The sequence below is a fragment of the Neolamprologus multifasciatus genome, chromosome 18, assembly GCF_963576455.1.
Source record: "Neolamprologus multifasciatus chromosome 18, fNeoMul1.2, whole genome shotgun sequence".
Lineage (NCBI taxonomy): Eukaryota > Metazoa > Chordata > Actinopteri > Cichliformes > Cichlidae > Neolamprologus > Neolamprologus multifasciatus.
The window spans coordinates 27262935-27286743 of NC_140456.1; the positions used below are offsets into that span (position 1 = coordinate 27262935).

General features: G+C 41.6%; 2 protein-coding genes across 4 annotated transcripts in view; one reads left to right on the plus strand and one right to left on the minus strand.

Moving 5' to 3' along the window:
• LOC146498177 (abl interactor 1-like) lies at window positions 1-22706 on the plus strand. Of its 3 annotated transcripts, XM_085139272.1 has the most exons (11): window positions 2-394; window positions 4800-4967; window positions 9497-9673; window positions 12758-12772; window positions 13253-13356; window positions 13594-13734; window positions 14461-14561; window positions 15809-16024; window positions 17593-17682; window positions 19758-19943; window positions 20028-22706. In XM_085139272.1, the coding sequence occupies exons 1-11, from the start codon at window positions 278-280 to the stop codon at window positions 20201-20203; spliced, it is 1491 nt and encodes a 496-aa protein (XP_084995398.1). In that variant the 5' UTR covers window positions 2-277; the 3' UTR covers window positions 20204-22706. The 3 variants fall into 3 exon arrangements, with proteins under 3 accessions (XP_084995400.1, XP_084995398.1, XP_084995399.1); XM_085139274.1 differs by lacking the exon at window positions 17593-17682 and having other exon boundaries at window positions 1-394; XM_085139273.1 differs by lacking the exon at window positions 12758-12772.
• Window positions 13794-23809, minus strand: part of LOC146498178 (amyloid beta A4 precursor protein-binding family B member 1-interacting protein-like) — a 24832-nt gene continuing 14816 nt past the window's right edge. The window contains exon 13 of the mRNA XM_085139275.1: window positions 13794-22958. Within this exon, the coding sequence (XP_084995401.1) occupies window positions 22828-22958 (131 nt within the window). The 3' untranslated portion in view covers window positions 13794-22827. The remainder of the gene's footprint in view (window positions 22959-23809) is intronic.

Here is a 23809-nt window from a genome sequence, read left to right on the forward strand (position 1 = left end):
CCGCTAAATAAAATAATGTAGCGTTTATAAGCGACATTACTAATGCCATCGCAGTAAAATGCCATTGGGCAACGGCTCCTCTCCCTCGGCCTCTCAGCCAATCAGCTCTCACCGCTTATAACGTAACTCTGATTAGTCACGGGCTGTTGTGAATCGCAGGCCAGCGGCCCCACAATGCCAGGCGGGGGAGCCCCTTTCTCAGCAACACAGCACAGCATCACCGCCTCGCCTCGCTGAGAAAAAGGACAGGCAGGAGAGAAATGCAAAGGGATGTAAGATGGCAGAGCTACAAATGCTATTAGAGGAGGAAATCCCTGCCGGTAAAAGAGCGCTTGTGGAAAGCTACCAGAACCTGTCCCGGGTAGCGGAATACTGTGAAAACAATTATGTTCAGGTAAGAAACGCCTAAAAACCGCCCTTGCATATGGTGAATTTACTGGTTTATCACCGTCGTGTCTGCGGTGTTGTAGTGGGAGTGAGTGAAACCACAGGGGCAGGAAATGCTGGTCGGAACGAAAGCGACTATCAAATCGCTAGCTACACCGAGTGGTCTTTTCTCCCGGTACGCTGGTTTAAGCGGCCGCTCGGTGCCATGTCGGGCATGGCTGTGTTTCGTTATCCCTCTGGTTTCTGTTTTTTAAAGGGTTTCCTCGGTGAGCTGAGAGCTGCTGGGGGCTTTTAGAGGGTGTGTCGTTGTTATGACTAAGTAGGTTGTCACTGACTGCATTCTGTGGTAGGTACCTGTGAAGGAGGCTAATCTCAAAACCGATTTTTTTTCTTCTTTTTTCCTCCCTATGTGACTAAAACCGCACGCTCACCGCACGTGAAAACGACATAACAGTATTATAAAACGAAAAAAAAGGCTCGAGCCTTCCCTTTAGTCGTTTAAAATACAAAAGCTAACAATTGTATGTATATTTTTGAAAATGTAATACTGTCACAGAGCGATTATTATAACACATTTATTCACTAGAAACTCACTAAAACTGTGGCTTATTCACGATTTAGCCCTTCCCTTTAGCCATTAAGCACTGGATTTAAAGGCATTTCTCATCTGTGAGCTTTCTTGCCAGTTTATACATCACAAAGTAAACCAAGTGCTAAAGACTTTACATGCAATTCGTCCAAGTCTATAAATGTGTAATGATCCTGATATAACGGTCTACTGCAAAACGTGGCTCCAGAGAATATGTGTGTGGATCTTATAATGCCTGTGATTGCATGCATGGTGCAGGTTAATGAAAGGTGTGCCTGCTTGTTTTTTTGTGCTTATATTCACTAAATATTAAGTCATAAAATCAGTAAAGCATTGGGGCATCTGGCTAAATTAGGTATTAACAATAAACCTCAGTTGTTAGTCTCCCACAGAGTGCATTGAGTAAATGTGAGGAATACTGGGAGCTGACATCAAAGCCCATCAGTGGCTTCAATGGTCTGGTGTGAACAGAAGACCACTTTGAATCAGAAACTGCGCTCCAGCTTGGCAATTTCTTCATCACCGTGCTGCTGAGAGAGCCCACAGTAAAAGCACATCAGATCACTTTACCCCGGTTGTCATCAAAAATGCAATGTAGGTTAGACTGCTTGAATGCACGTTTCCTACTGATGGGCTTACACGGTGTTGTGAGGCAACACTTTCAGAGCTAGATCATGCAGGAAGCTATTATTCTGCAGATCAGTTGGACTGTTTGAGAGGAAATGGCATGCACCTGGTGGCAAACTTAGCTGCTTTAAGAAGCAGGAGCTTAGAGGCTTTAGTTTACAGACCAGGTGTCATATGTTGTGAAACAGGAATTTGGAGCACTCAATAAATAATAATAGCAAAAAGACTGTCACGTCAGATTGATTCTTTTGATATTGATAAACTAAAGGAAATGAAAAACCAATTGTCATGGTGTCGCTGCAAATTTATTTAGGTCGTGGAATATAAAGGTACTTCACATATGAGCTCATCAGAAATACAAATCCCTGTTCATCCATCCATCTAAAAAACAAAACCAAAAAGGAATCCCTTTTTATTTATTTTTGATTAATGAAACATATGTATTTGTAGTGGACAGTGAGGAACAAAGTGTTTTGTGGCACACCTGTTTTTAATGCAATGTCCGTTCTTAGCACTACTGAATGTTGCTCCTGTCAAAATCCCAGCACCACATGAAGCCAACAATAAACCATGTAATCATATTTTGTGAGTCATCTGCAGAAAACACAGGGATGTTTTTTTGGAGCCAGCTGGTGTCACCCAGATAAGATTTACTATCTCCATGAATCATTTATGTGTAGGTGAATGAGACAAAGGCACTAAGGAATAACTCTGTGCATCAAGAGATTCGAAGTGTCATATAAGTTCCACATTTTTATCAGGCCTTAATTTCAGAAAAATATCATAAGCATATATCTATATATATTTGAAAATGTTTGATTGTGTGCTAGTTTGATTCCCTTTCACTGCTGAGTTTGAAAGCCCTGGGCTGCTGCTTGGTTTATTTCCGACATCATGGCTGGAATATGAAAATGCACGCATGTGTGTGTGGCTTTTCCCGAATAATGATTTCTTCAGGGACGTTAAAAACATTAGCTCAGATCCTGCGTGCATGTAAACACACTTGACAAACACAACAGGGAATGAAGGGGATTGAGAGTATTATGTAGGCCAGCGTAGCTTATCCTTATATTGTGCTGGGTAAAAATCAAACACGGAAAATGCTAATGTCTTCTGCCTTTTGCTCCCAAGTTGTCAAACCACGTTATCAGCTTGGATACAGTAGCTCTGCATAATCCCACGTGGACAGTTTTTAAAACTGCGTTCATAAACTCACACAGTCACCTGAAATGATGACGCTATGTAAAAAAAACAAACTGCATGCCATGATATGTAAATCTACCCCGGCAGGCTGCAGGAAAAAGACACAAGTTTTATTCTTAGATCAGAAGCTGTTTGAAAAAGTGTCATACACCAAACTGAAGACAAGAGAGCAGGACTCAGTTTTTTTTAGTAACTTTCTAAGGTCTTTGTGTATTAAAATAGCATCTCTCGCGGCGAAATTGTTCTGCTTTTTACAAACCCACTGGTGTGTAAATTGTTCTGAACATTTATGTTCTTAGTTTTGCTTCAGTGTATCGTTTGTGTATGCGTAACCACACATATTACTCATTTCACCCTTCTGTAATATAAGAATGTTAGCCCTGCCAACCCCCCCTCCAAACTACAACTCACTCGATACCTCTCTGACTCATAGTGTTTTTTGTTCATAACTCCTGAGGATATTCTTGTCTCAGTATTGTATTTCACTGAATTTGCTTTATTTTACCGCATTGTTTAGATAGGAGTCTTCCACATACCAAAAAAGGAATTCCAATTAGAGCCTCTACAAAAAGCCTTTTGTAAACTTAAAAAGAAATCTCAAAGAGAGTGGACAATGTGTATAAGGGAGATGTGTGTGTTTCCGTGCAGTATTAGTTTTAAACCTCTTTGTGCTCGCTTTAAGCTCATGCAAGAATCACTACGTATCCAAGCACTGTCCTAGCATTGCTTCACATGTTGTGTGTTAATAGCTCTGTGAGGTCTTTCAGTAGTCATCCAGTGAGTTATGTAAGTCAGCCTTTCCCAACCTAAGGTATGAAAACCAGTTTCTGTGCTAAACTCGCAGTGGGTCACAGAGCAGGTGGTTTGGTGGTCATGTTCAAAAGTGCTGTCATGGTGTAGGTGTTTAACCTCTTGCTACCAAACACATGTCAACACGTGGTGGTTTGGAAACAGCTTGCATGTGATATAGATGTATATAGTACCTGTACAGCATAGAACACAGCAGTGAATTGGCCTGAATGCTTATGAACTCTTTATTTAAAAAACTATAAGGTGAGACTTCAACATTTGAAACATCCTGATCTAAAACACAGCTTTTGGTGAAACTGTAGCATGGTGGCAGGACATTAGGTCATCACAGTGGCATCAGTGAATGTATGACTCTGTAGGCACAGTTTGTAAATAGGACAGTTGGACAGAATATCAATGTCAGCAAATCAAAATATTGATTATCATGATCTAATAATTAATGATAATTGATTAAAACATTCGTTGGCATTCTTGTAGTCTGCTAGGACAGGTGGAGCTTAATCATGGAGATCATGACCTGAGGCAATCTTAAGTGTCACATTCTGTTTTCATACACATTACAGAAGCAGATTGTTAATAAGTCAGGTGTAGATTGTGTAGTAGTTGTAAGTTGCAGTCTTTCTGTGGTAGTTCGCTGTTGAAGTGCTTCAATGTGTGGCTGCATTCTCCCGTTTTGTTTCCAAACTATAAATATGTCCGTTCAGTCACATTGCTATTTAAAGGCATCCAGAAGCAGATGGTTTGCACAGCCGGGTGGAGATTTGGGAAATGTCCTGGCATTCCTGTTTTCTGGGCTCGAATCCCACTGTGCACCTGTCCCATGTTGCCTGTCGGAGCTGTTCGGACATTGTCCCAATTTCAGGCTGTGTAGTAGTCCACAAAGCCTTTGCTTCACAGAATCACAAACTTTTCTCCTTCACTTCCCTTCAGATCTTAACATGGCTTTGCAGTTTAAAAACAGCAAAGAGAGGATGTCAAATACTATTCCCTGTAGAAAACTGCCCTCTCACTCTGCAGCTCACACAACTGGTAGGAGAGGAACAATTACAGTACAGCATTTTGTCTTGCTTTTATGGACCTTACACCTTACTTTCTTCTGCCAAATTCTCCATTTCTTCCACCCACACACATTTCCACCGACTCGTTTTTTACATCAGTTTGTTCTTCTCCCTCTCCCTGCCAGGCTCAAGACAAGAAGAAGGCCCTGGAGGAGACCAAAGCCTACACCACTCAGTCTCTGGCCAGCGTGGCCTACCAGATCAATGCCTTAGCAAACAATGTGCTGCAGCTGCTGGATATTCAAGCCTCGCAACTACGACGCATGGAATCGTCCATCAACCACATCTCCCAGGTACGCACCACAACAGATTCGGTATTTGTGCATGGGATTTGAATCATCAGCCAAGAAGGTCAACTCTGATTTTATCAGTCTAATCGCTGCTTTATCCATCAAATGAACAAAGATAGGTTTTTCCTCTCTAGATAAAAGTTATTCAAGTACAGTAAAATGCCACAGTCTGCTTTTATTCAGTGTCATAATACCAAACTGCACAATGGCACATTCATGCATTATAAAGACTGACAGATATGGCGGGGGCATGGATCATGCTGGAGCTGCCAATCCTCCACAGTCCCTCATCAGTCCCGCTTGCTTCATCAGCAGTCCTCTCTCTCTCCGTCTCTGCTCCTCTGTGTGCGCTTCATGCGGCCACCCTGCCTGTCAGCCATTGAATGTCCCGTCCCCTCCCTGTGCGCTTCATTAAGCCTGTCAGAATGAAGTGAAACCCTGACGCCAGCACTCTAGCTTGCATTTTCAGCTCCCACTTTACTCTGCGAACTGCGGAGTGGTAGCAGTCAGGTGCAGTCTCACAGCGGACAACCAAACACTATTCTCAATCCTTTAAAGGTGCTCAGTAGAGCTTTACTTCCCCTACTTGATGTTTCTGCTTCACACCCAATGGCACCCTCGACGTGCAGCAGCACAGAAGAGAAACTGTTGAGTCAGTACGTTCACCTGATCGTAACTGAGAAGCAACTTCTATCAGCTTTAGTCTGGCCACAATGTTTCACTGCAGCCTTTTTTGTCTTTTCATAGCTAGAAAAACACTCGTTTCATCACTAGATTGATTCCAGTAGTCACATATTTTTTCTTTCTGTACTGCCGAAGCTGTAAAAGCAAAGTGAGGCCATGCTTTTTATTCTGTTACATGGCATTCTGTGAACATATCTGCCCTTTTTCACAACACCATCAAAGCAAGCTTGTGCTATACATTTCAGAGAATTAGGTTTTTAATTTAAATTCTGTCATTTGATTTACAGGCAATCAAGACAGCTTCAAAAAGATTCTTAGACAGGAAACCACAACAGCATCTTATGAACAAGCTAACCGGTTATGTCTTTTTTTAGTTCATGCAAGCTGCCTCGCGTGCGTGAAAATGTAATAGCAGTCCATAATACTGCATGCCTTCTCCATGGCTGCATTTATTCGACACCATGCATGAATTGAGTCAGTGGATCCAGAAGAACATCTGGATCTAGGTCAGTTTGGAATACTTTCACCAAAACAGTGTTTCCCAATTTTTATTCTTTCGGTTTGATATATATTCATGAAGATATGGCACAATGTTTTTTTGCAACGATAAAGAATCCTTCCAAAAATGTCTTGATTCAGATCAGTGTATGAATCGGCTCCAAAGGTTAATTTCCTCCAGGGTGGGGCGTGCCACACCTCTGGTAATCTTTTCATGCAAAATGGAAATGCATAATTTAACCACAAGTAAAGAAGCAAACAAAACCAGTCCCATAAACTCAATGATGGGGTGAAAAAAAATGAATGCCCATGAAAACACAGATGGCTTTAAATCTGCTTGAATCTTTTAAAAGTTCAGGAAAAGATCATTAACTTTACATATACCCCATAATGGCTTTTCTCTCTACACAAAATGAATATTTAACTTTGCTTTGCTGTGCCAGTTCATCAATTTATCATTCTAGAAAGAAAGGTAAGCAAACGCTGCTGCCAAACCCATGTCTGATTTAAAAGGCCTCAGCAGAAAAGTCTTTGGCAGAAACATACAGTACAGGCTAATCCCTAAAATGCAAAGCAGCAGCATGTCTAATCAAAGCAGAAATCTGAATTAGAACCTAAATTAAATGGTTATGGCTAAAAATGGACATGCTTCCATTTGATTTTGTTGGAGATCTGAAACTCTACACTTTGGTTTCTTTTCCATTTTCACTCTGTCTTTTCTTTCTGATTTATCTCTCAGTTCATTCCCCGAAATTGTCATCCATCAGCTCAATGACCCACTTGTGCCTTTTTCAGCTCCATTTCAGTTGGTCCAATCCTCTTAAGCGCAGGATCAACTTCGCATTACTCTATATTGCAGTATAAATTCAAAAGACACATTTATGGACACCTCTTTACCGTAAAATATAGCATCAACAGTATTAATTGTTTGTATTTAATTAATATCAAACTATACATGAAATCATTGACATATAAATTCATCGTTTACATGTCTTAAAACCATACTTGGTACAGACATTTCAGCTCGCTCAGTTGCTCTGCAGAGAATGATCATCTGCTTAAGAACAGATTTAATAGAATGACACACTGTAGAGCTCTGGCACTGAGAGTTACCATCTGTACCATCTGTTGTCAAAAAACACACTCCACAGGGTTGAGCAGACAGGCAGATGTTTATTAAAGAGATTACAAAAGAAAATGAGATCGCAAAAGATCATGAAGGGCAGACATCGCTGTTATCACTCATTAGGTAACAGTTACGTCTCGAGGCATTTAGCAATGTACACACAGAGGAAATGCATACAGAGGAAAGTAGCTCTAAAGTGAAGTTTCCTTTTCTATTTCACCATTTTCTTCTCTTCTCAATCTCTTTTTAATTACTGTAAACCCCCCTGAATCAGCTTCTAGTGTCTAGTGCCTCTGTCTTGTGTGCCTCTCTCTCATTTCTGTTTTTTTCACTCTCTCTAATCTACACTGCACCTCAGCTCGCCTGTTACTGGCAGGAAATGGGCAGGTCTTTTTTGTAACTTCCCAGCTGAAGCTGGGCGTGTCACTTCAGTTTCCTCTCCTAAAGAAAGAGCCTACAATATCACACACACACACACACACACACACACACACACACACACACACACACACACACACATTCAGATAAACAGATGATAGAGCTCAGAGACTTCGTGTCAGGCACAGTGAGAGAATAGCACAACTTGACAGTTCTTCTCAGATTTTGAGTCTCTTGGTTGGAAAAATGTTTAAAGATAATTAAATGAAGCTCTTAAACACATGTTATTCTTATAGTATATTTCTTTGTGTCCATTTGCAATGTATACACATATATATATATATATATGTATATATAATATATAAATTCCCCTCTCACCCCGGTCTATCCTTCAAGCTCGGGTCCTCTACCAGAGGCCTGGGAGCTTGAGGGTCCTGCGCAGTATCTTAGCTGTTCCTAGGACTGCGCTCTTTTGGACAGAGATCTGTTGTTGTTCCCGGGATCTGCTGGAGCCACTTGCCTAGCTTGGGAGCCACTGCACCTAGTGCTCTCTCTCTCTCTATATATATATAAATAACAATTGTTGCAACATTGTTGTTACTGAATTGCTGTAAACAGGTGCTGACATTTTTTTTTGTACAACTACAGGTCCACTTTGCAGCTTTTGGATGCTGGTTGAAACTGTTTTAAGCAATAGAAGCTGGTGATGGTGTAACAGTTTTAAATATAGATTACTCTGTGCACAGTAGCCAAAAAATTGGTTGTGAACAGCGCACACAACAGAGCTAGAAGCTGTCAAATAATAGTAGTTCTCGCGTATTTCATTTACACATATTCTCTTTGAAAATCTGCTTCAAATTAAGTGTAACTGTCTTCAATTAAATTGTTGTCAACACATCTTGATGCATTCTCAATCATCCAGGAAAATAAATCTCCAAAAGTTGATTCTGTGGATCTGGAGTCTGGACGTAGCGTATTCTGGGAGAAACGTTTCGTCATTCATCCAAGTGACTTCTTCAGTCTCAGCTGACTGCAGGTTTCCCCAATCTTATAAACAGTACATTTGCATAATGACTGAAACCAGCCCACTGAAGGAACAATGGGCTGTGAGGTCAGTTCCTTAATCATAATTATGCAAATTCTCATGACCATTGATCAACAACCACTGACCAAAACCCACTGATCAATGGCCATGAGTACCATTCACAGAGAGTTGGGGAATGGCTGCAATCCCAGCATTGTAAGATGGCGAAAGATGTACCCTTAGGCCCACATGTACACATCCTGGACAGTGAAGAACGCTGGTTTGAGTGTGGAGTCAAGGAGGCCATTTACGTGAAAAGGGAAAGACCATCTCTGAATCGAGGAGGGGGCCTAAGGGTACATCTTTCGCCATCTTACAATGCTGTGATTGCAGCCATTCCCCAATTCAGGGGTTTCAGTCATTATGCAAATGTACTGTTTATTGGGGAAACCTGCAGTCAGCTGAGACTGAAGAAGTTGGATGAGTGACGAAACGTTCCTCCCAGAAAACGCTACGTCCAGATGAACAGAATCAACTTTTGGAGATGTTGTCAACACAGTTTTCACTGCAGTGCAGTATGATGGCTCAGAAGTTAAAACGAGCCTTCGCTTTGGGCGAAGGTTGGTGGTTCGATCGCCAGCTCATCCACTTGTTGATGTGTACTTGGGCACATCAACATAATTTCATCATAGTATAAATAAATATGAAAGAATAAAAGCACATGGTTTTAGCGTTCAGTTACATGCCGTATCACCTCCCTACATTAAAAGCAAATTTACATTAGAAAACAGTAAGTGACCATGTTATATTTTCCTCAAACAGACAGTGGACATCCATAAGGAGAAGGTGGCCCGCCGAGAAATCGGCATCCTGACCACAAACAAAAACACCTCTCGTACCCACAAGATCATCGCTCCGGGCAACATGGAGCGGCCGGTGCGCTACATTCGAAAGCCTATCGACTACACGCTGCTGGATGATGTAGGACACGGCGTCAAGGTAAGAAAAATATTCTTCATTGTGTTAAAATAAAAGCCTTATAACAAGGAGTAGGAGTAAAGTCGTCTCTGCACTATTCCACCATAATTACTACCAAACTGTTGCATCTGTCCATTACTTTGATAAATTGCTGTGTTTTCCCCAAGTAATCAATTATCCCAGAGAGGAATACACATACTTAGTCAAGTTTACACCTGGTACTTGCATGTGAGCATCCTCACTGTCTGCCTTCATAATTCATTCACACATCCCACCCAGGCTGCAAGCTGATCAATACGCTGGCCTTTTAGTTGATTAAGCACAGAAACACTTCAGCCCATCCAAGAATAGCTGCACAGGCAAGAGTTTTTCATGCCCGGTAACAGTTACCCAAGCTGCTAGTTATTAATCGTCTGTGTGTGTGTTTTTGAGGGAACTATCATGGCCAAGTGTTACTCACACCATCACACTCTCTTCAAATTGTAAAAAGTCTTTCTTCCGCCTCATTCTTCAGTTTTTTTATTCTCTCTCCCCATGATCCATCCTCTCCTCGCCCCTCTCTTCCTCTATTTCACAAGACTGTGTGTCTGTGCTTGTGTCAGCGTGCACACACACTTATACGCACTGATTGCCTGTGTCATAAATTTCCATAGTGCGTGTGTGTCAATTGGCCTCTGTATCCCTTTCCCCTGGCCTGTCTCTGTTGAGATAGTGGCTGTCCGCTGATTTTCAAACATCCGCTGATTCAAATTCAAAAGCTAGTGTTTCCTCCTTTGAGAGCTGGCTCACACTGAGACGGATTTGGCATGGCCCACTATGCAAATTGAGCATCATTCAGGAATGATAGAAATGACAGATCTCTGCAGAAATCAGCACATTGTAGATGCAAGAAAATCTGCAATCTTTTCTTTTTTTGTCCATCTGGAAATCTGCAAAAGGAAACAGCAGTTCGTGCTTCTAAGACGCGAGTCTACATTTGGATGAGCATTATGAATGTAATGAAGTTGACTTATTTTAACAAGGTTTAGATAATCAGTTTGGGCTTGTGAAATGCATTTTTGGATTCAAAGCTCTCTGGCTGCTGGCTCCTTTTTAATTCTCTTCCTTGCTACTTGTGTATGTATGTAAAGGCGCTTATGGATGTGCATTTGTGCAAACGAGAATGTATACAGTTTGTTTCTCATGCACACATATATAAATCTGTGAACTGCTCAAAAAGCTCGACCCAAGAGACAGCATCCCAGACATTTCTCAATATGTGTGGCCCGACTAAATATCTGCACACCTGAATGTGCCATAGGTGTGTCAGAGAAAGACTTGCACAGTATCCCCTGCACATCATTTTGCTGTACGTGTATTAAATTACAACCAGGTGTTTGTGAGATATAACAGCAAGCAAGTCAGTGTGCGAGAGTTAGATTGAATTTTTTGGTGGGATTTTATTTGGTGACTGCTGAAGTTTCAAAGTTAATTGACTTTTTCTTACCGTGTTAAGCAGGGAAACATTATCCAGGTTAGTTTTCTTCTTATATTTGACTTATGCTTAGTCACTGTGTCACTATTATTGTACTATAAGGATGAATGTCATTGGATATCAAGAAAGGATATCAAGATTTTAATGGTACCACTGCTCCTATCAGTATGCTGTTGCTCATGGTACCTTGTCGCTATATTTAGATTTAGACTTCAAATTAAAGTAGTTATTCAGTGACAGTAGCTCATTAGAAAAGAAGGAAAATGGCCTTGATTTTGTTTGTATCTCCAACTCCAATCACTGATAAAAGACACTGCTCACTAATTTTTTTTCTATGAAGTCAGAAAAATCATTATTGCAGATTTCTTTGAGATATTGTGATATCATTTCGACCCCTATTCACTACTGCTACACAAGCCACATAGAAATACACTATATTCAGTATATTAATGCAGGTGTGTGGGTATGTTTGTAATTTTGCTTTCCTGCATTTATGAGTCTGGGCTGTGTTCCTGCCGTGCTGGGAAATATTAGCAGCTTATTAGCGTTCTATCCTCACAGCCCATTTCCTCTTGGCTGAGGTGGATTCCCTCAAGCTTTTGAGGAGCACTCATCCACCCCCATCCCTTTTCTCCCCCACGTCGAGGGGAATTTATCCACGGGTAGATGGGAAATCAGTCTCGAACTTGGAAAGACCCATTCATGCATGTGTGGACGACTGTGTTCAACCCCTCACCGTAATGGCTTTTTTTTTGGCATTTTCTGGCAGTTACCATGGTGATAGGTTTAGCCACATTACAGCCACTCAGAGACTCTGTTGTTATTTATGACCTCACACCACTTTAGTACCCAATTTTTTATTTTCCTGGTACGACACTTAAAACATGTAGCTCAGCCGCTCCTCGTTATTCATAGTGACTAGACACTAAAGTGACTCTTATCCTGATTACAGTCTGTAACACAGATACAGATACAGACATAGAGGGAACAAAACACAACATAAACAGTGTTTCCATGTCCTTTTTTTTTTTTTCAAATGTTTTTGTACAAAGTGGAACAAAAGGAAGCGAGCTCTTCCTCTGTGTTGGTTAAAACCTAAATTGGGTTATTTGGTGTGACTTCTACTGCAGGTGAACATAGGAGTAACTGACATTAAAGGCTAGCATTAATAATATATAATAATCAGATAAACATTAAATGTATTAATGTTTAAAGTTGCCTTTTCCCTCAGTTTTATATTATTATAAATTGAACCTCCTTTATGCTGCTAGAATTTGGCTTATAATGAAGTATAGTTTGAACAGTATTAAAATTGTAATTATAGATTCAGTGTGATGAGCAGTCTGTGACCTGGAAAATTAGTAGCACACACACGGTAGTGGTTCACAGTCTTTCCCACATAAAAGTATTTGTGGATTGTGAAATGGTCTAAATACACTCAACTGTATTCATGTGAGAAAAAGGAGGCAAAGCCTTACTTCACATTTGCTCTGAACACACCATTACACTCCCTTCCTTTTTTCTTCTTGATTCTCTGTCAGCATTGTGTAGTGTGGGTACAAAGTTACTGTTACCAGTCTTTAATCAATGAGCTTGTTTTTTGTCTTCTCTTTCTGCCTGCTTGCACTCAGTGGCTTAAGGCCAAGGTAAGAGATGCTTGTGTTTCTCCTCTTATTGTCCATAAATTGATGATGTTCAGAGCCACAGTATCAAGGTGCACATGAAGCCATGAAACATGTCTTTCTACCTTTGAGATGCATAGAAGGATGTACACCTTTAATCAGTTACACATTTTTTTACAGTAAGAAACTAATCGGATTTGGTGCAAAGGCAGTCCAATAAAGCAGGATCAGTGTATATAATAAGATATTTCATGTGTATGTTGTATAATTAGATTTACAATCTCTTCACCCATCTATTACTATTAACCATACACTCTTTATCTAAGACAATAGACACCTTCATACTGGTGCTTCATGTTTTCTCCATTCATACAGTACAGGTGAACCTCATCCGAGTTTGCTTGTTCATCATCGTTGAAAGGACTCCTGAGAGTCAGGTTCATTGGTAGGAAAATCGCTACGTTACAGAAAACCAGGCTTTTAACTTGCTTTTTTTTTGTCTAGCAACATGGGAACAATGCGGCGGGACGAGGGGGGACCCTTTCAAGGACCAACCCACCTTCACAGAAGCCTCCAAGCCCTCCCATGGCTGGTCGTGGTACCCTTGGGTAAGAACCTACAGTTTAACTTGCGTGGTGTAAGAGGTTGTGGTCCCATCTGGTCTCTGTTAAACTGGGGGCTTCCTGCCAAACCGGTGAAACACACAGTAGGTTATGAATGCAGAGATATATTTTAGCAAGCAGTTAAAATGTTTAAAGTTTCCCTATTCTTTATTTTATTCTATTACTTTCATGAAACTGAAAACGAACTCTACTTTCCTCTTTCCTGTGTTCACCTGACTCCAGACGTAACACTCCCTACAAAACACTGGAGCCTGTGAAGCCCCCAGTGGTGCCAAATGACTACATGACGAGCCCGGCCCGACTCGGGAGCCAGCACAGCCCCGCGCGCACAGCGTCTCTCAATCAGAGACCCAGGACACACAGGTAGCACAGATACATTTAAACTTTGTTTTCGATTGCTGTTCACCACGTTACAGCTGAACTACAGGTAAATGGGGCACAAATGTTAAGTAGATGCATTTAAACCACTTGAGAGGAATGAAATAAGCCGATGTAAACAAATATGTAAAGAAATGACCAGAGCATTTAAAATGTGTTAGATAAAGTGGGACATGCTGCAGTTTGTTTTCTGTAGGAATGGGGAGCTTGTAACTTTTTTGAGTGGGACTGACGAGGCCCTCTAACCTGGTGCAGATATGAAGACAATTTGAAATGGCTGATTAGTGTTTTCTTATTTAAAAATGCTGCTTTTTACATTACATAACCTTCCTGATACTACGGAAACACCAGTGTTTTTTCAAATTGAAATGTCTGGTTACAAAAAAATGTAAAAAATTATTAGTAAAATGATTAGTAAAAAAGCAGATAAGGCTTTTAAAAAATGAGATATTTACATTTCTTTATTCATTCCTTCAGTCTGTGCTTTTGACCTTTGGATCTCTTCCTTTTTTTCTACATAAACGTCTCTTCTACGTGCGCCGCAGCTTCTTCGCAGAAATCGATATTGGTTGCCATAGTGATGGGCACATTGTTGCTGGCAGAGTGACATATGAGAGACTAATGATAGGATGTCAAACTTTGTTATGTAATTACGTTTGTCTCACACATTTCTACTGATTGCCACGAACTCTCCTCTGGCTCCCCGTGCAGTGGCAGCAGTGGTGGCAGTGGTGGGAGGGAGAACAGTGGAGGCAGTGGAGTCGGTGTCCCTCTAGCAGTTCCCACACCCTCTCCTCCCAGTATGGGGCAAGGTGAGTTCCCAGCGCTGCTGTGTCTCCTCGTCTCCTGCATGTGTAACACTGATGAAGCGCCAATGAATCAATACAGGCTAGGTATTGAGTGAAATATTATGGTTATTATTAATCAGAAGATTTAGGAATGCTACTGGAGCTGATGGGCAGTAATTAATAAATACACACAACACAAAATGCTTTTGCAGGTACCATGAATTTAACCAAACCCCAAAGAAAAATAACAAGAAAAGAAAAGGAAAACTTAAATAATCACTCCTGCTGCAGCTATTCAATTAACCAAAAACCCAGTGAGGGTGCACAAAAACAACTAAGCAAATTCTTCTGGCTTATACCAAGCAATATAGAAAACAGTTCCCCATAAACAACACATGTTAACATCAAAAACACTGATCCACACTGAAGTCCATGAGTTTTATCTGAATGTCCATGAGAGATGTCCAAGCGCTGTTGTCCATAAATGGGGGGAATGGTGTGTATGAGTGTGGAAATCAGTGTATTTGGAAAATGGGGACAGAGCGTCGTCTTTTATAGCTTCCTACCCAACCAGTGGAAGCTTCAATTGCAGAATGAGTCCTGCTCCTAGCCGCTCATTGGCTCGCCATCCTTTTTCATACCCGAAAAGGGTTCACCTGGCCAATTCCGTTCTGTTCAGTGCACAACAACACTATGGCTCTGGCTCACAGTAATCAGCATCTGCAACAGCTCTGTCACCTGGCTTGCCTCCACGCATCTCACAGGAGGAAGCCGGGACAGGCTTACTATGACCCACATGCCGTCCGATTGGCTGAGCAAAGTCATGTGGTTGGAGTCATGTACCTGCGATGCATTCAATGGCAGGAATAAGTGCAGGAAACAGATTTTACTCTGGGTTACACATGTGACTCTAAACTGAGCAAAGTTTTGCTTTAAATCTGGAATAGAAGTTGGGATAGATTTTTTTTTTCTTTTTTTTAGAAAACTGACAGGATGTAGATTTACTCTTGTGTATTCTGTCACATTATAATAATGGAAAAAGTGCCGCAGGCATATAGCCTTACTGAAAATGTATATTTCATAACCATGTTTTTGACCTTTTGCTCCAACCAGTATTAAATATACAGTAAAGAAACTGCTATGCAGGAAAATTCTGACCAAGGCAAGAAGGAAAACTGGGACACTGAGCACAGAGAGAGCAAGTGTAGTGGTGTGTTCAATAAAGTAAATTGAATATAAATGCTGCTCACATTGACTCTCCTCTCTTGTAGTGGCCCCATCGTCGGCCTCTGTGCCCCAGGGCCCCGGCTTGGGTCCCATCCCCATGTCCCAGTTTGGCACCATCTCCCGCCAGATCTCCCGTCACAACTCTTCCACCACCTCCTCAGCCTCCATGGTGTCGGCCACTGGCACGTATCGCCGCGCACCCTCCGTCTCCTCCCAGCAGCCCCATCTTAACGGAGGCCCAACATACCCTCAGAACCCAGGTAATGTACTTTTAACCCAGCTATTAGTCAAAGGACTCCTGAAGCATTTGGTGTTTAGAGATAATCTGCACAAATAGGTTTGGGAGCAAGAAGTTCACATCCTGTCCTAATATAATGAAATACGCATTTAGAATTTGGCCACTCATACTTCTGCGTTTGGTCCTCTTCGTCTAACAGCTATGCGGGCTAGCCTTTTCAGGGGCTAATGAAAATGAATGATGAACTGTAATAACAGAAGTCGGGGTTGTTGAATCCTCCCCACCTCTGCCCTGCTACGCGGAGTGTTACTTTAGCTTTTCTAATTGAGTTATGACATTATTATTTTAGTCAGCTGGAGGAAGGTTCTCGTTCAGGGAGACCGGTGAGCAGGCAGAAGGCATTTCAGGGTAGAAAATGCTCGCAGCTGCAAGACGAGGGAAAACCCAGGACATAATGCATATTTTCTGTCAAATGAGGAGAATTTATTTTGGCAGGCTTCACTCTGAGCCATTCTCCTCTAATGGCTCCTCTCAAAGGACAAACTGTCTTTCTTGGCACAGAATACAGAAGGAGGAGGCTGTCTGTCTTGTCGAGAAGCGAGAGAGAGACAATGACACTGAGCCTGGTTAGCCACAGGCTTTAACTGAGACATTGCATAATCTTGATGATGTCTGCTGTGTAGTTGTTAGAATTTTATGAAGCTAAAAGGTACGTTTGGACACGTGGTGGATGTTACAGAGGTTTAACAGCACAAAAAGCCGTTTGATTACGCGATGGAGCTCATTGATCTCACAGGGTGTAGCTGTGGATAGATGTGAAAGCGCGATGGAATATTAGGACATTACTTCAGCGAGGTTACAGACGCCCTCCCGATACATGTGATTTATGAGTCAGACCTGGCATGCCTGTGTGTGACATCATGTCTTTGAGTGAGGACAGCTGTGTTTTTCTGTTTGTCTGTAGGGTTAATCTTACGATGAGACAGTGCAGCAAAAAGATGGATTTTTAAGGGAAATGTATGCAGGTTATATTGGCACAGGTTTTTTAAGTGAAGGGTGTAGGTGAGCCAAAATGCTGAACTGCATCCAAAGATACTGCTCTAGTGAGCATTCCTGCAAATTCCTTGAGAGCCGTATCTGTCTTCCTGAAGCCTTATCTTGCAGCTGTAGCTGTCATGTTTCTGGGTCTGCGTCGTGCTTTGCAGTTCTTTCACCGCGTTGAAAGCCGATTGCTAGCTGCAGCTTTTGCGTTTGATTTTTAAAACAGATGCTGATGAGGTAGATTCTCAGGCTGAGATTAGATGAAGGCCTGTTCGGCCCAGCTTGAAAAACGCAGCACAAAAGAACACTGATTGGAACGTTTCAAACGAGTTGCTCAGCAATGCTTTCTGTGCTATTTTTTGCTTGCTCACAAGCTTTTTGTTGTCTCCCCTCCCCTCTTTCTTTTGTAACATGCTCAATTTGGATTTTCTCTTCTCTGTGATGCCCTTTTGCTCTTTTTTCTGTGTCTTCTGTCTTTCTTCCTGTCCAAACACCTCCGTTGCTCTCTGTCTCTCGGCCGCTCCTGCTGCCTGATTGTTGTGGCTCCAGTGTCTGTGGCTCCTCCGCCTCCTCCTCCTGTGGTCCAGCTGACCCCACAGATCCCCCTGACCGGCTTCGTGGCCAGAATGCAGGAGAGCAGTAAGTAGTAGAAAGCAGACAGAAACATACACTAATGTGGTATACCTGCATGTACCGTTAAAGTTAGAAATGTAGACTGTACAAATACAGCCATGTGCAAAGTCTCAGCATGCACAAAATTTACGCAACGTCACCAGTGCACTAGACAGGGCTCTGAGCACATTTCAGGACCCACACACCGCTACACTCACTCTACCTTATCGCGCTGGATGCATGGCTGAGGGTGGAGCACCCTCAGATGTCTGTCTGTTGCCATGGTGATAGATCACTGAAAGCTCTCAGTCCACTGAGGAGAGAAAATGTGACCCGCTGCTGCGTCCTGATTCACCAGCCGCTTGTCTGCAAAGACGCAGAGATCAAACTATCTGTGTCTCCTTAGTTCAATGAACCGAAGAACAGTTCTGCATGAGTCATGGAACGACATGAACAATGGAATTAGTGTGTGTAGTTTGCACTTTTTAAACTGGCCTTAAACGAATAATTACTGCTAAATCAGCTGGTGGGTTTTCTCTTGTTTTTCTGGTGCACAGGAAGCGGCACGTTTTATATTTCCACCACCAGCAACAGGGATTAATGTGCATGTGGAAGAAGAGCTGATTGGTTAGTCTGAACACTAATCACTTTGACTAAACAAAGAAAAGGTCTGCTGCTAAAAAGAGGTCACCTCACAGAAAATACTGATGTTTAACGAGTGAGTTAAGAGAAAATGCCACAAAGAGAAGCACTTTAATACTAGGAAAAAAAACAAAGTAACGGGGACCAGTACAAGTGCCTTTTAATGTTTTTTTAATGGGAATGGTCTTGCTCTGTCTTTGCCTGAAGTATATTGCGTTACTAAAAGCCTAATGTATGTGGTGTTTATACAAGGGGAAATAAAACCAAAGTCAGCTATTGTTTTATAGCGAAGCGTTTTCAGCTGTTAACAGCTCCAAAGTGAGTTGTTGGACCTGTTGTAAAAAAGGTTACGCAGGCAGATTGGAGAGTTGCATTAATTTCAATCCCCTGTGCCAGTTCTTTAATTCAAGAGCAAGCTTATGAATTAGATCAGATGTGCAGTTTCTCTTTAATCACTGGGCTCGAGACTACAAAGCTGCAGGGAGACCTGCTCCAAGAGGACTCTCGTAGCACGAGAACTTATTTGGTTAAAAGACTGAAAAAAGTCGGGGCTTTCAAAATCACACCAGTCCACCCATTTTATCACGCCGTATTCTTGTGAAGTATGCGCTTGAGAAGTGCCGCTGTTCACTTCTCACTGGACGAATTTAAAAATGCAAATCATACAGTGTTACAGTACGTGTGCGATTGCATAACATAGCTACTAAATGAATCCTGTCATTTAAAAAAAAAGAAGAAAACACATTCAGGTGTGATTAAGCGCCACCGTTACTTAGACAACTACAGGATAAACTGAAGAACATGGCTGGTAGTTGTAGTACTAGAATAGATAGAAAGACTGCAACGGCTACTGAGGACAACTGTTCATGTCTTTGGTAATGTGTCCAGGAAAGTTTAGCATCCTCTGAGAGATTTCACATTTACAGAAGTGATACAGAGTGACTGTTTTATAATGTTAACTGAATATTTAAACTTTAAACAGCCACTTGTAGTGCAGTAGATGTATTGATGTTTCACTGATAGGAAGTTTATAATAATAATAAATGATTAGTAAGTAAATGAGTGCCACGGGGACTTGGATCAGTGCTAGTATTAACTGATGCTGCAGGATCAGTGTCCAATTAAAAACTAAAGGGACCCACAGCTGCCCTCTAGTGAGCAGTTAAATCACTGAACATTTAATGTGTACACGGTTAGAGACTTGGAATGATTTAGATCATAGTTGCTTGATAATTATATATGTTAAAATAAATATAAGAAATGGTGCATGGTGCACACTAGTCTCTGTGACCTGACCAGGCCATAACAGTAACATGTTGAAAAGATATATAGGATTTTGAAAGGTGAACACTATTCACAAGAGAACATTTTGAAATATCCCCAGACTGAGAGATCTGAACACACTCATTCCTCATTATTTCTGTAATGCCTTATCACCTCTGCTTCCTGCTGTGCTTTAGTAACAGACAGCCCAGCCCCACCTCCTCCACCTCCCCCAGAGGACATTGGCGTCTTTGAAGAGCCAGCTCCCCCTCCTCCGCCTCCACCTGTAGACTATGAGGAAGAGGAGGCCGCAGTGGTTCACTACAACGATCCCTACGCTGACGGAGACCCCCAGTGGGCTCCCAAGAGTTACTTAGAGAAAGGTTAGTACCCCGAGTTAATCATTGTATTTAGACTTTCACCAGTGCAATGAGTCATTTTACATGTTTTTTTTTTATTTTCCACAGTTGTGGCCATTTACGACTACTCCAAGGACAAGGAGGACGAGCTGTCCTTCATGGAAGGGGCCATCATCTACATAATCAAGAAGAACGACGATGGCTGGTTCGAAGGCGTCTGCAACGGCGTCACTGGACTCTTCCCTGGAAACTATGTTGAGTCGATCATGCACTATGCCGACTAAAGAAAACAAACAAAAAAACCCACACGTGATGGCGCTGCAGAGGTAATCCGTGAAGATGTACAGACATATGCGGCGCAGCGATAGCAGTTCATACAGTTTTGAATGAAGTGCCATGGTGAATTAATAAGTAGTTTTCTTCTTTTGTGGGGAGAGGAAAGGGTTTGATCTGCCCTATTAAAAAAATAAATACGTAAATAAGATGCCGCACAAAGTAGGAGGGTGTTGAAGCTTTGCAAGACCTGTGTCTGGAAGTAAAGGCCTTTTTTTCCCACTACTGTCACATGGTAGGGCTCATCAAACAGCAACATTTTGCCTCACGACAAAATAACGTACATCAGTAACAACTTCAGTGGATACAGAGTAAATCTAGATGTAGTGTTGCTTTTTCCCGAGTATGCAGTAGATCCAGAAAGTGACGCACTGCTACAGTTTTACCGAGACAGTGTAACCGCTTTACGGTAAAGTGCTGCACACTTTTTCCTTCTCGTTTATTTGTACTGTAGACCATCAGACCAGCTCTTTCCTTCCTTTTGAAAAACAACGATCTTACATTATCGGAGACCTGAAAAGGACAAACGAACGTCATCAAGTGCATTAGGACACAGCTGAATGTGCCGTTGACGTCCAAATCACACAAGGTGTTTAAAAATATATATTAAGGAGGATAATGGCCAGATGGAGCTGTGTATTCAGTATGCTCTCTGCTGTTACAAAAAAGGGGGTGGGGGTTGAAGTGAGTGTACAGACTGATCGCAAAAAAAAGAAAAGAGTTTCTTCTTTCTGATGGAGTCTCTTTCTGTTCTCTAACTTGTATATAAACTGTAATGTGAGAAGCTGCCAGTACAGTACATTTGTCAGTGTGTTTCACCAGTGTTTCCATCAGCGTCAGTGGGTGGGGGGAAGGGCGTGGTGCCAAGAGTGGATGTTTTGAGAATTTTTTACTTTACTTTTTACTTTATTTTTACTTGAAAATTAATTTTATTCATCACCCACAGTGCCATTTTAACGTGATTCAGGCTAAGTGGTTGTGTACAGGCATTTATTTTTCTACGTTAGGTCACAACTATATCGTCTTGATCGCCATCACTGTATTTGTCGATGCTGTCCAGCTACTGTAGCAGAGCGCTCACGTGCTTGCTGCTTCGTGACGCGAAGCAGAGGAAGGACTAAAGTCGTGTGGCTTTCTTGTTTTTTTCATGTTGTTTCCATTGTGCACTGATTAGTTAGCGGTAACTGTGATGACTTTTATTTCCATCATGGCTTTTATCACAAACACAAGCGTTGCCATCTCCAAAGTATCAACTAACCTTTAGTTTGTTCTTTCAGTGGTTGCTGGTGCGGTGCTTTACATTGGTGCTTAATAACCATAATCACCAACCCAAACAACCTCAAGTCCAAGACTCCTCCTACACAGAAATGTAACAAAGGACTTTTAGTGTCGTTATTGATCGTTTTGATTGTAATCCTCGGCCACTTTTGTGTTTGTAGTGAATGTAGGTGACTCGGCGATGGTGATGTGCTTCAGCCGGAGTCGCTTTATGTCTTTTTGTCCGTTCTGTGCTACACACGAATGACACCTGCCACCTGCAGTGAAGGAAGGAATCTCAATCTTTAGGTCTTAAAAGTTCCGATTTGTCCTACGAAATAAGATGCCTGTTCTGGCGGAGTGATTGTTGGTGCAAACTCGCTCTCAAATATCATTCAATATAATGCCTGTCTCAGAATATATGTTTGTAACAAGTCATATGAACATAATCACGTGTACTTTAGAATAATAGGGGCATTGAACTTTTATTTTGAAAGGGAACATTTTCAAGGTTTTTAGGCAGAATATGACTCATTCATATCGACAGTATTCATAAAGCATGGAAGTATCTAAACGTCATTACAGTGAATGATTCGCCACTACATCCCTTTCTTGATTGTATTTATTCCATCATGAGGTCATTTTGTTTTGTGAGGACTTTTTCTACCTGATGTATTTCTAGCTCTGCATTCAGCTTCTTTTTATGTGTGAGACTGCTGAGGAAGGATTCGCTAGCAGTTTTATGTAAATGATTTATTTATACTTACTTTTTTCATAGAGTAATCATGAGACAACCACCGATGTGCAAAACTTTGTAATGTTTACCACTTAACGTCTCTAGCATTTCAGGGCATCACAGGTCAAGGCGCCTTTCTTTGATGTGCGTTTTCTTATGATCATTTGTGGAAATGAAAAGAAAAACAAAAAAAAACATCCAAAACTTCTGTTCATTGGAGCAGAATGCGATATTTGTCTTCTCCTCTCAGTTTGTACATAGGATGTGTTCATTGAAATTTATGTACAGCCTTTTTTGTAATAAACAGCTCGATGAAACAAATGACAGCACTGTGAGTTTTGTGCCAATGAGCTGTCTCAAAAGATGGAAACAATCTGCAGCATACTGTAAACATGCTGTCTACTGTATGTTTGTGCCCCCAAATAAAAACCACAAATAAATATAGATTTGTGAATAAATAACTTTCAAAACATGCGCTTATATATACCACTGCTATGTGTTTATGTGTAACCGCAGCCTTATTTTAGGAGAAACTGGCTAAATCGAGGCTATCTGAGATTCATTCGCGATGTACACAAAGTCTCAAAGGGATGTACGTTCTGGAGGGGGAGGAGGGATGAAGTCGGGTGGTGGCTCATATTCGTAGTCTTCGGTATGGTTTGCGGTTTTGGGTGCTGATAGACCCGGCTCAGGGGTGTGAACACTGGATTTTTCTGTAAAGACATAAGAATGAAATTAAGTCGTCTTGAGTTTCAGATTCAAATATTCGGGACTTTATGCCGAAAATAACGTAATACAAAGATGATACAAAGAAACTGTTCAAAAAATGAATAAAAAGAGGTAACACACACATCGAGTCTTGATGAATGAAATATTCAGGGTGAAAATCTTTCCTGGTTTCGATTGTTTAATTCATCGAGAACAAACTAAAGAAACACAAACACATTAAAAAACAAAGTTCAAAACTGAAATCACAGTCTGATCCAACTGGTGCCCCTGTGTAGCTGAATCTAATCCCAACAGCCTATGGGCTTCTGGTCAGAAATCGGATCGTGTCCTGCTGGATCTCTTCACAGACATGGATCAGGATATCACTGAGCTCCTGGACAAGTCGCTGTTTGGCAGTGTCGGATTCACCAAAGTTGGATTCAAGTCTAGTGAAGGTGAGGGCCAGTCAATGGCCAATCAGCGCCTTCGACATCCAGGCACTGCTTACACACTTGGGCTGCATGAGGCTGGCTACTGCCCGGAAACAGGAGGAACCCAGTCCTCACAGCATGAACATAATGTCTAATGATAGGCTGGAAGAATTCATCCCAGTTCACAACAGTCAGGGTGGTATTCATCATTCAACATGACACTGCCAAACTGGCACACTGAATAATGTTGAAGGCAGCATAAAATCTGACTATTTGATGCCTGTGACATGAACCTGCTTTCATTTGTAAAGACAACAGAGTGCCAGTGGTGGACCTGCCAGTTCTGGTGTTTTCTGGCAGCCAAGCTGCACAGTCCTGGGCTGTGAGTACAGGTCCTACTAAATGATGTGGGGTCCTCATGACAC

Excerpts from the sequence above, each read along its gene's own strand:
- LOC146498177 (XM_085139272.1), top strand. The coding sequence starts at position 278 with ATGGCAGAGCTACAAATGCTATTAGAGGAGGAAATCCCTGCCGGTAAA. Across the intron at positions 395-4,799 it reads GTGAAAACAATTATGTTCAG|GCTCAAGACAAGAAGAAGGC; the intron begins GTAAGAAACGCC and ends TCTCCCTGCCAG. Across the intron at positions 13,735-14,460 it reads CAGAGACCCAGGACACACAG|TGGCAGCAGTGGTGGCAGTG; the intron begins GTAGCACAGATA and ends CTCCCCGTGCAG.